At 43.5% G+C, this 12234-nt stretch overlaps 1 protein-coding gene across 5 annotated transcripts in view; it reads left to right on the top strand.

Moving 5' to 3' along the window:
• PDZD2 (PDZ domain containing 2) overlaps nt 1–12234 on the top strand; it is a 203151-nt gene that overhangs the window by 165392 nt on the left and 25525 nt on the right. For all 5 annotated transcript variants that reach the window (XM_021380825.1, XM_021380824.1, XM_021380822.1 and 2 more), the window contains 7 exons: nt 898–1046; nt 1530–1649; nt 4035–4149; nt 5779–5852; nt 6008–6233; nt 7322–7439; nt 9604–9736. In XM_021380825.1, the coding sequence (XP_021236500.1) occupies nt 898–1046; nt 1530–1649; nt 4035–4149; nt 5779–5852; nt 6008–6233; nt 7322–7439; nt 9604–9736 (935 nt within the window). The remainder of the gene's footprint in view (nt 1–897; nt 1047–1529; nt 1650–4034; nt 4150–5778; nt 5853–6007; nt 6234–7321; nt 7440–9603; nt 9737–12234) is intronic.

Genomic DNA, 12234 nt, shown 5'->3' with positions numbered 1-12234 from the left:
GCAGAAAACAGGTTTGGGGCTCTCCTGGGCAAATTTGCTGCAGATCTCCCTCAGCACATGGCTTTTGAGCTCAGTGTAAGAGCAGGGCAGTGAAGATGAAAAGGAAGCAGAGCTGTCCCCTTCTGTGCCAGCTTCAAGTTAGATTGGTTTGTAAAACACAGCTTACGTGAGTTTTGCTGGTCTTGAGTTTCTATCTGTCAGACAAAGGTTAATGGTGCTTCCCTATGTGGTGGGGAAATTGCAGAGATAAATGTGCAGGAAATGCTGGGACTGGGTCCTGGGGAAAACGAGAATGGGAGGAGAGCTGGTTGAGGAGCAGGGAGCCCGGAGGCTGGCCGCAGGATGTCCTGCAGGACGTGTCATTCTGCTTCCAGAGTGAACTCTGCACTCTTCTCCTGTTAATGACAGCTAGAATCACAGCCAGAAGGAAAGAAATTAGCATTTATTTGGCATGTTTATCCTTTTTCCATTCCAGAAAATTTTCCCTCAAAGTGACATGACATCTCTAGAAATGAATACAGCTACAGCATCAGGTCTTTTAAATAAATGAATTAAGCTTGAGAGCTTAGTGTGCATGCAAGTGACACTGGGTGAGAACAGCTGAATTTATTCTCTGTCCCTGAGCTACAAGCTCAATTATCTGCTCTTCCCTACTGCCACGAATGACAGCACCGAAGAGTTCAGCATCACTGAAAGATGGTACAAAAGCTGTAACAGCAGAAGAATTTTCAGTTGAGGATGATCAAACCTAGCTTGTAAGTGCCTGGTCGGGTGCAGCAAAGCATTGTTTTAAGGCATTACTAAGCTGAGGTTTGCAGGGGGTGGTTATCGTGTGCTGGCAAGAGGATGGAGCAGCTCTGAGACGTTTGTGAGATGTTTCTCTGTTTTTTTCCCAAGGTGCTGGATCCCGCTTAGAGTCTGTGGGAGAAGACGATGAGCTGATGGTGGAAAATGGTGAATCCAGCTATGAGATAGCAGTGAAATATTCCCGGGGTGGGAGGAAGCACTCTCTGCCACAGCAGCTGGAGTCGGCAGGAGCTCGACAGGTGGGTGCAAAACCTGAGTATAAGCACGGCCAGAATGGGAAACGTTGGCCACCTATGGAGAACTTCTTTCCAGTTCTTCACGCTGTGGTCAGGCCCTAAAGTGGATGCCTTGAGATGCAGCTCCAGAGATATGAGCACTTTAAAAAATCCTGTTTCTCTTAATTTTAGTGACTTAATGATGTGGGCATTTTTAATTCTATTTTTAGCAGGTAAAAAATTCAGTATATTGTGAAGCTACCCTTAATCTTTTTAATTTAAATGGTGACTGGTACATTACAGAATAATCCTTCTGTGTGAAATGGGGGAAAGTTACAGCAAAGTTCAATTTGACCATAACAAGCTATGATTTCATCCTTTGAATGCTCATCTGAATATATCTATTAAGATCCCCCCTCTTCCCAGTGCACACAATTTTCCCAGTGCAACATCCCAGTGCCTGTGCTACACAGTCAGCCATGTCCCTTGTTTGCTGATGTTTACCAGGAGTACCACATCGTGAAGAAGTCCACTCGTTCCTTCAGCGCTGCCCAGGTGGAATCTCCATGGAGACTGACACAGCCATCCATCATCTCTAACATTGTCCTTATGAAAGGGCAAGGCAAGGTGAGGACATCTGCATGTGTCTGGTTTCTCACACGTGGCAGGAGGCGTTGGCAAAGCATCTCCAGACCCTAGCAGCTACATGGAATTGTTTTTTGCTCTCAGAGGTGGCAGAGTAACAACAACAAACCCCATTTTGAAACATAAACGACCTGCAAAATGCAGAGCAAACAATATTTGCGTCACACGCTCAGTGTGGACTGGCTTTCGTTATGATTCGGTGCATCTGGTCATTACTGAAATATCAAATATTAAAAGTGGATCTATAAATATGCATGTGTATGCGAAGTTGGGGCAACTACAGAAGAGTACCTGGTTGCATGCGTATTTATAGACAAGTGTGTTACATATCTGTGGAGTCTGGATGCATTATAATAAAGAAAATCACTGTAAATTAGGTGTTAAACCCCAAAACAGGTTCCTGGTTGTTCATCTGAGAGCTCTGAACTCTGAGGGTCACAGAGTCCTTTCTTCTTTCCCCAGTGATGTGTTTGCACATTTCCTCGGTACCAGCTGGCTGAATGCTCAGGGAAGAAAAAGGCATTATACTCTGTGTTTATTGTTTTCCTTAACCCAGTCCATGCTCTCACTTAAATATGCTAAAAATATGCATTTTACTTTCTGAAATACTTTTTAAATTCATCAGATGGATGTGTTTTGGACTAAAAAGCCTTGTTTTGACTTTCAATTGAAGTACAAAACAAGTTGTCTTTAACGCTTTAAATTTAGGTAAGAGTTAGAAGCAGTGACTTCTCTGGCTAGGTTGTTGCAGTTGCTATAACTCCCTGTTGTGGGACCTGCAGGTTTTCGGTGAGGTCTCCTAGTGAGTATTGGTGATTTTTCTCCTCCTTATTTTTTGACCCTATTTTTTGCATAAGAATTGCCTTATCTCTCCCTGTGCAGTAAGCCATCCTCATCTGCTGTGCTGCAGCTATCTCCAGGCTGGGAGCATGCAGGCTGTAGTCATCGTGAACTACCTCAAAGAACCGCATTGAATTGTTCCACATTTGGAACAATTTTTTGTGTTAGAATAAGCACTGCGTATGATTTGTATAGTAACATCTGCGTTTTTATCTCTATGTGGACCTGGGACTTGGAAACTATTTCCCTGCAGCGTATGGCCTCATTTTCTCACTGTTGGGTGGATCTCTATGGAGTGTTTCTCTCCTGGGGAGTTGCAGCACTTTGGGAAGGTGGACTGACTTGCGAACTGCTGCCTTTTGCAGCCGTATGTCTCCTGACCAGCCCCACACAGACGTGGGGAGAGCTGCAGTGTGTGCTAGGAGCCTCGTGCTTTCTTTGCGGTTGGTAATTGCACAGTAAGCATTCGCTTATTATTGTGTGTTGCAAGGTGGAGATAGGATGCTTCCTTTCTGGAAATCAGAAGTGTGTTATCAAAATACCAGAAGCTCGTAACAACAGTGGTCCATATTCATGGAGTGAAACAAGAGAGCTGTGTGCTGTACAGGGTTGTAATCACAGTATCAGTGCCTGCTCCGGCAGCATCTCTCAGCTGGACAGCGCTGCCCGTGGCGCTGATAATAGCTCTGGCCTCAGATCACTGACCCACAGCAGCGTCCCACCTCCCCATCCACCGGTCAATGACTTCTCCCTTCAGTGTGTAAGAGGCACACACAGCGGTGACAAGAGGAGAAATGTAGGGGGGATGGATCGAGGAAGTGATTTGGCTGCGATAACTCGGCAGGAGGAGGAGATGTTTGTTCTGCTGTGCTCATCTGTTCCCTGATCAGCTTTGCAAGACAGTCCTGCGGCCAGCTCGGGCAGCATGGGGGCAAGAGCTAACAGATGGAGCCCTGGGGAATGCATTGATCTAGATTTATTTAAATACAACATGGTGCATGTCTCTGGAATAATTAAAAATGTACATGTGCATGACAGCCCCCCTATGCCAGCCCCTTTTCAGCTACATTCCTGACATTATAGCATTGACCTCATGTCATGCTTTTAAGCTTTTCCACAAGGACATGCAGGATCTGCGACGGCGGGGAAACCTGTAGTTAATTTTGGGTATAGACCTCAGAGGTGGGAATCTACTGCCTGTCAATTTAAGAGCAATTTAAAATTGGAATAGGATAACATAGTACATTGATCCAGGGTAAAAAAAAAAAAATAATAATCTCAAAATTACATTTTTGACTTTTAGCTTAAGGTGCCTGCTGCTACTTTTTGGATTGATAAGTAAGTGTGTTGCCAGTAGAATGACAGTAAATCAGGAGATGCAAACAGAGAGCAAGATTGCGGTGCAATTCATCAGAAGTTATTAGGTTTTCTTTCATCTCTTCTTTGTACATTACTGACGGTCTTTCTTAGACAGGTGATCATGCAGTAAAGGTGCCAGCTGTGTGTCTTCTCCTCCCTTTGCTGCAGGGTCTCGGATTCAGCATTGTGGGAGGTCAGGATTCTGCTCGTGGACGCATGGGGATTTTTGTGAAGACTATATTCCCAAATGGTGCAGCGGCTGCTGACGGAAGGCTTAAGGAAGGTATGGTAGAAAGAATCCATCTGTATATCAGGGACCATAGTGGGGTACTATTTCAGTCCAGCTGAAAAATTCAAGTACAGCTTTATTTAGCCACTTGGCCATCAGCAAGAGGCTGTGGAGGATGTAACACACCCTTCTTGTCCATCCTGGAGAGGACCCATCACAGCAATTGACTTGATTATGTTGCATTTTGTGAGGGGAGAACTACAGCATGAAGTTGAAGGTGACCCTTTTTTGCCCATGCCTTAAGCTCCAGTTCTTCAGATACAAAGGGTCATTGGTAACGGGGAAGCAACTAGCTTAAAGATGCAGGTGTGAGAAGGGGAGATAGAGAGTGATGTGCCTGGGAGAGGCTTTTCTGGGCCCCTGTGTTTCATGAGCCTCTTGGTATGATTTTGATTTGAATCAACAAATAAGGGTCATGGCCAGAAAAAAAAAAAAAAGACAGAAAATAGGATTGGCAATAGGATCACCCAGCTGGCCAGAGAGGCAGAAACGTCCTGGTTTTGTTACTGCTTCTGAAGTCCTGATCTCAGGATATGTATCTTATATAACTCAGATACATTCTGTGTGTTCCTGAGTACACCCATGCTAGAGAGACTCTTAGGGAGTTAAAAGTACAAAGTGACCACAAATGTGGAGTGATGGCCTATAACTCTTCTGTAAAGGATGGGGAACCCCCATCCCCACAGGAAGCTGCTCCTGTATTACCTCTCTCCTCATATTACCATTCCCATGACATGTTTGAGGCTGTGTTGGGTGCCTGCTGTCCAGCACACTGCCAGAGGGAAGCTTGTGCCCTTGCAGCATAGGTCATGCATTCACCATGGGAAGCCACTAAGTAGCAGCTGTCCTAAAGACCCAGCAAGCCTTCACCGGATATCCAGAGCTCACAAGCTCCAGAGAAAGGAGAGGAGGGGCAAACTTGGGTGGTGACATCACCCCATCTAATTCTGAACAGATGGAAGTGAAGTAGCAGAAACTGGGTCTGGTTCCTGCTCGCTTTACCATCCTTTTTAATAAAATGAAAGAGGTTCAGCACAGTGGGGTATAAATAGTATGACCCAGAACTGGAAGCTTGTAATAAGCTGGTAGAAATACGATGGGAAGTGCTTGTTGAGGTGAGCAGGGGATTTGCTATCACAGTGTGTGGGCTACTCGCTTTTCCCTCCATAGGTTCTTGGTAAGAGGAACACATTTGCTTTCAATGCATGGATGCAAAGCCATTTTTCTCAGTGCAGGTCTTGGAGTTATGTGCGGTAGTGTTTCACTTAGATTCTCATTTCTCTTTTTGATGCTCATAAAAGAAGGGGGATTTTGTGGTCCTCTTGGACTTCATGTTATGAATGTCTTATTTTCAGACTTCAGTGAAAATCTGTGATAATTTCAGTTGGTTACTATGAGAATACTATGTTAAGGATCTCTTCTTGAAGAGCAATCTTTGTGAATTCATCATTAACTTATAAAGGCATCAGGACGAGTGAAAATAAGCAGAGAATAGTAGGAGGGTTTTTACTGAGCAGTTAACTAGAGTCCTCATAGTGGCAGATTGCTCTGTGTATAAGGAGTTTTCTTATATCTCTGCAGTCTCTGCATTGCTGACTTAGGTTTTTTGTATCTGATTACCAGGAGATGAAATCCTAGAAGTTAATGGAGAGTCTCTACAAGGGCTGACCCATCAGGAGGCCATCCAGAGGTTCAAGGTAACATGGATGTAGCACCAGAGAGATTCATGCTCCTCTTTACTAGGTGCCTTTTAGCACCTTTAATCCTTTTGCTTTCCACAAATTTAATATGCGCAGTCTTACTGGTGAACATTGGCTTATCATGCCATTTTATTGGGGCTCTGTCTCTCCAGCAACTCAAGAAAGGTGTGGTGACCCTGACGGTGCGCACGCGGCTGCGCAGCCCCAGCCTCACACCCTGTGCAACTCCCACACTGCTGAGCCGCTCCAGCTCGCCCAGTTCCAGTGCCAGTGGTGGCACACCGGTGCCCGGCCCCGACGAGGCAGATGGTTCCTTCTCCAGCCGCAAAGGCCCAGGCCCAAAAGACAGAATTGTCATGGATGTGACACTCAATAAAGGTAGGGCTCTGCTGGAATGAGCTGGGAGACGAACACTTGCTTCTTAGGGGAGGTTTTTGGGAAAACACTAATTAATGTGTGTAATATCCAGGGCACCTTCCCTTGTTGTTGTGCTCTTGAATGACGCAGTGATGGAGAAAAACATCCTCTGATGCCAAAACCACTGAATAGTTCTCCCTTGCTCATTTTGCTGCTCCAGACAGGAGGCTCCTGCAGGTAGCAGTGTCCGTGCTGCTGGAACGGGGAGAGGCTGTGAGATACGAGGCAAAACGTGAATCGTCCTCCTGTCGGCCTGGATGTCCATACCCTACTTGTAAAGCACAGCCCTGGGCAGGGCACGTCCCTGTGGAGCGCTCAGAATGGCCTAAGGGAGCTGCTTGAGCTCCTGCATGAGGATTGATCTCATGAACAATAATTGCACAAGGAAAGCTTAGTGCATATGCCCGCTGTGGTGGGACAAGCATGCCTGCTTTAAAGGCTTGGATGATGTTTTTAAAGGTTGGATTAAAAAACTGGAGAAAGCAGGTGTCCAGCAATTCCTGCTTCAGTACACAGTTAATGAATATAGTTACTGGAGGACAGCAAAGGGAAAGGTGGTCACGGGAAATCACTGACCCAGAGAAAACTCCTCATCCTTCTTTGTGCCTCTGTACTGAGGGATGCTATGCAGATATTTAACAAAAAAGAGCAGTGCAATTGGCAGCATCTTCTCTGCTCCTATTTTCTGAAATAATTTTAAATGAGATCTTTATTGCACTGCCGCTCCTTCTCCTTTGTATCTCAGACCAGATCAGACCTTGTGTAGCACTTCCAGTCCCAGGCAGTTCCCAGGGCACACTGAACGTTTGCCAGGAGCAGAGCCATTCCTTTCAGTGATGGATCTCAGGAACCAGGCAAGATCGGGTATTTCCAGCCCTGATTTCCACTGTTGGTCTTGGCTTCCTGGCTGGCTGCAGCTAAGGCCAGCCCTGAAACAATACATGAGTCTTGATGTCAGATGGGATGTGGGAACAGAAAAACTTGTGTGTCCTACGTGAGTACAATGCGCAGGGAATAACAGCACTTTCCTTTGTGTTTGTTTTTCACAGAGCCAGGGGTTGGACTCGGCATTGGTGCCTGTTGTCTCACGCTTGAAAACAGTTCTCCAGGGATATATATCCACAGCCTAGCCCCGGGATCAGTGGCTAAAATGGATGGCAGATTAAGGTTAGTTAAAACAAAAAACATGCTAGAGTGGTTTTACAGTAAAATTGATGGAAAGTTTCTTTTTACCTATTGGTTGATGTAGGTGGGAAAGGATTTATACTTAAGTATTCACCAAAAAGAAAACATGAAAATAAAGATGTTCCAAAGTGTTAGTGAATACTCAAGGAATGTTAGTCTGTGTGCTGTAGGCAGTGTTGTCACTAAGGTTTGTTTTATGGCTTTTTTTAATTCTCTGTGCAGAAAACTGAGCCTACTAGCACCATTTGAGAAAGGGAGCAGCAGGATGTGCAACCTCATGTCTTTTTCTCAGAGCTGCAGTCAGAGACCCCATACTGGGAGGAGATGTGCAGAGCCCATGTAAAACTCAGTCACCAGAAACTCTCATTAGAGCTATGGGGGATGTTCTTGCAGCTGGCTGTGCCCCAGGCCACATTGGTGCTTTTCTGCCCTTACTGTCTGGCAGGATCTCTGCTCCATGCCTTTCTCATATACTCCGTTGTGCTGTTTCGTTGACTATTAGGAACTCTTGGAGAGGGAGGAAATCACTCCTAGGGCTTCATTGTGCTTTACGTTGGATTAAGTGACTAAATTTATTTTCTGTTCCTCTCCTGGGAGCCTTGTTTTCACAAACCATTCAGGGAATTTTCCCACTTTCTGCATTGCTGCATAAATGCTGTTGGGTGCCAGGAGCACGTCTGGGAGGTGAGGCTGTGCTGAAGACATGCTGAGGCTGCGTGGTCAACACCACGCTTGTGGCAGAGGTGCTGCATAACAGCCTTGCTTTCGTGATGGGCGGAGAGTTCTTACTTGCTCCCCAGCAAAACTGTGATAGAGCATTTTGGCTTCTGGAATAAGGAAAGAAGATAATTTTATGGTTGCACCCCTGCCAAAAGCCATTGAAATTTCCTACCATAAAGAAATGCCTACAGGAGACAGTACTTTAATGCCAGCTTACTTTCTTGTAAACCTCTTTGGAACAAGATTGCAGTGCTGATTGTGTCTGCGTGCAACAGCTGCATCATTATTAGGTTTAAATGACTGATTATATCCAGGCATGCTTCCCAGTTTTTTAGCTTGTTTCTTTGAGACATTGCTCCTGTTGTCCCATCAGTGGTTTATAGCTCCATAAGCCAAAACTTACAGGATGGTTTTGATTTCGGAAAACCTCGTTAATCAGATGCTGGCTTTACAATATTGGAAGGGGCTTGAGCCCAGCCCTTCTGTATCTGAACTCCTCCTCTCAATTATGAGCCCTTGTAAGCGATTCCATTTTTCATAGTTTCTAATAGGTGTTTAAAAGGTAGGCAAAGCAGCAGCATGATAACACAACTGCCTTTGCTTTCATAGCGGAGTGCAGACTACTGAAGGCTGCCACATGCAATTGCCATTTTGCGTTTGGCACGTGGACTCAGTGTCAGCTCATTTCCACTGTCACAAGTAACCCAACACAAATCAGCAGTAGTGGATTGTTTGAGTGTCTACTTAAAGCAAATGTTTGAGTAATTATGGGGAATGCTTTAATGATACCCCTATTTGATGATCTTTTCTTTTGAATAGTTCCAGATGTCTGGACACTATGAGCAAGAGTTAAAAAAAAAAAAAAAAAAAAAAAAAAAGAAAACAATTTATGCTTTCCTCCCAGGTTATTTTTTTGAAGGGGGGACTTTTGTTTGTTGGCTTAATGTGTTCTGTACGTTAATTTGAAGCAAATACATTCTTATCTCTCTCAGTTTTTTCCTGGAGTCATTTCATAAACTCCAATCTACATCATGAATTTCTTATCAGTGTTTGTGTTAAGTAATTCAGTATGATGGGAAGGAACAGCCCATCTGAATCTAATTTTTCCTCTTCTGTGTCCGACAAGTATCTGAATGCAGAAGTGGAATTGAAATTTGCTTTCACTGTATCCAAATGCGGCCAATTTTCTCTGTTGATTTAATGGGGTTTGTAGCACTAGCAGTAAGTGCAGAAAAGATCACTAGACCTGCCTTGCAAAGTCAACAGGACTTAAAGCATTCACGTCAATGAGAGCAATAGCGAGGCTGGCTTCTTTGCAAATCTTTTCCAGATACTTGTATCTTTGAAAAAGTTTGGCCCCCAATCAAAAGCACAAATGTTTTTGTAAAAGGCGGATGTGATTAACTGGCTTTATGTCTCTCCACAGTCGGGGTGATCAGATACTGGAGGCAGATTCGGTCAGCCTGCGTCACGCGGCATTAAGCGAAGCCTACGCCATTCTGAGCGAATGTGGTCCAGGGCCGGTCAGCCTTATCATTAGTCGGCATCCCAACCCAAAGGTAGGGAGAAAACGTGTTAGCACATCTGTGTCGTTTTCATCTGCTGCTGCAGTTTGACTCTTGCTGCCAGGAAAGTGGCAAGTGAAGAGTGTTGGCTTGTTCTTTCGACGACATGCATTGTGCAAGAAGTCAGAGCAAAGGATTGTCATGATGCCTTCCAGTTTTGTAAGTTGTAGTAATGCTAAACTGTCCCTGCTGCGTTTCTCCTCTTCACACAATGATTGGATGCAGTTTTCCTGGAACCACTTGTGCTGAAGTGCTTCCATCCTTCTTCATATTTGTACTAAGTGTCAACATAAACGTGGCACAAATCCTCTTCCTCCTTAAGTTATTTTGCAGTTAGTTTGTCTGTGTGTCTGCAAGTGGAATATCATTTAGGGACAGGGGTATAATTACCAACAGATTGAACTGATTAACTGTAATAGAGTAATAGGAATATTGCTTTTAAAAGAGAAAAGTCTGCCCAAACATCAAAGTTTTCCTTCAGGAATTAAAAAATGAGAATCTGGAATGTTCTGCTACTGTGAAATCTGTGCAGGGCAATTTGAAAATAAGCCTGGGTTTACAAAATGAGTGATTTTTTTCAATCAATTTTTAAAAATTGATGATAGAAGATAAAGCCCTTTTAGCCAAACTAGAAGGAATAACAACTTCTTTTATTTCAGTATTTCAAAGAATTTCATGAATGTACGAAGCCTTCCTGTTTAAACAGGACTGAAGCTGTAAAAATATTTGCATTAGTGTGTCCAGAGAGCTCTGACTTTTCAACTTGTAACTGCAAATAGAGGCCTTAATAAATCCATATCTAGGAGAAGTCAGGTTTCTGACTTTATAATTAATTGTATATTTTCTGCTAAATCAAAAATACGAACAGTAGACAAATAGAGTTATACTGCCCAGAGTTTATGGCCATTGCCATGAGGCTTTGTGATGCTAAAAAGAAAGAGACCTTGGTTCTGCTAGTTAAAGGTAAGCAGCAAGGGGTAAGATTTGGGCTTGTAGCCTAAGATAACAGTATTCCTAGGGAGTCTGTACGCTGTGCTGAGCCAGCATGATAATTCTATTTGATTGCATTGTTAAGGCATATAGACTTTTCAGAGTCTATAAGTAGCGTGTAATAAGAACACCGTGGAATGGAGCCTGCCCTTCGCTTCCTCCCTTCATCTCACTGCGGTGGTGGCTCAAAAGCTGATGAGTGACCCAGCCAGGTATCTGCTGAGATGATCAGAGTTAAGCTAATTGCTTGCCATTACTCAGTAACAGAGGGAAACTATTAATTGGATCCTCTTACAGTTTTTCATAAGTGATATTTGAAATAACAACAAATCCTTTGCCAAGAATCACTAAGTTAAGTTAGAAGTTGAGCTGGAGGGTCCCTGAAGCATTTCCACCACAGGCAATTCTGAATTCACAATCCCTTACAGTTGGATCTCTGAAGGAGTGTTCATATGGGGACCCACATTTATCCCATATCACTGTTGTCCTTTCTCTGACAGCACAGGGGCATCTACAGAAGTCTTTGTCCATTGTTGTTAGTTTGTCTTTTCTTTCCTTGTTGTTGTTTTGTTATTTTTAATGCATTTATTTATTAATTATAATGCACCAACTTGCAAATGGTAGTTGAGAATTTGCTTGTCCTGCTCCATAGAAGGAGTTCGATTTGCCTGAGGTGTGGAGGATGCTAAGGAATCAAACTTGGCAGGGCTTGCAGAGGTGTGGATTTTTGGTTAGCTTTAAACAACTGCTGCCGTCTGCTTAGCACCTGGCTTTGTTCTGTATCTTGTACCCAATGGTTTCTGTGAAGGTCCGGGAGCGCATTCTCAGGGTTTGGTCCATGCCCTGTATGGAATCTCTGAGCCCCAGAAGCCCAGAGACTTCTGGTTTGCTGCTAAGGGCATGCCACAATCTGAAAACAGATGTATTTCTACAAATGCTCTAGTTGTTTTAGACATTTTTATACTTAATCTCTCATTTTATGGCACAAGAGGTCCACAGTACATTTAGTTGCTGAATATGTTCACTTTGGTGTTTTCATGTACCTCCAAGAGAAACACCACAAATTTTTCTTTGTTCTTATTATTCTGAGTAAATGTGGTGTTTAAACTACGTTTAAACTGCTGAGTTCGCTTAGGAGTCTTTCAAATCTTCCGGGTTCAGAAAGATTCAAGTTTCTCATCTCTCTTCATACTGAATTTTAACTCATATAGAGCAATGTGTACAGAAATTGCTTCTGACAGAATTAACTTGCTTTCTGTTTTTAGATATATTCTCCTGCAGACTAGTCATTCCTGTTACAAAATTATATGGAATTTGCCAGTAATAATTAAGTGCATGGCAGTGATTCAGGAGAAAATTAGCGAATATGGTAAACCAGTATTTATTCCTAACCCAGAAGAACATTTATTACTGATTACAGATTTAGGTTTTCTTTTTTTAAAAGCAAAGAGAAATTAAAATTAAAGCAACAGCTAATATCTTGAGAAGTCTGATATTCTTTG

This window comes from Numida meleagris, chromosome Z (assembly GCF_002078875.1).
Source record: "Numida meleagris isolate 19003 breed g44 Domestic line chromosome Z, NumMel1.0, whole genome shotgun sequence".
NCBI lineage: Eukaryota > Metazoa > Chordata > Aves > Galliformes > Numididae > Numida > Numida meleagris.
This window is presented reverse-complemented; position numbering and strand designations above follow the sequence as displayed.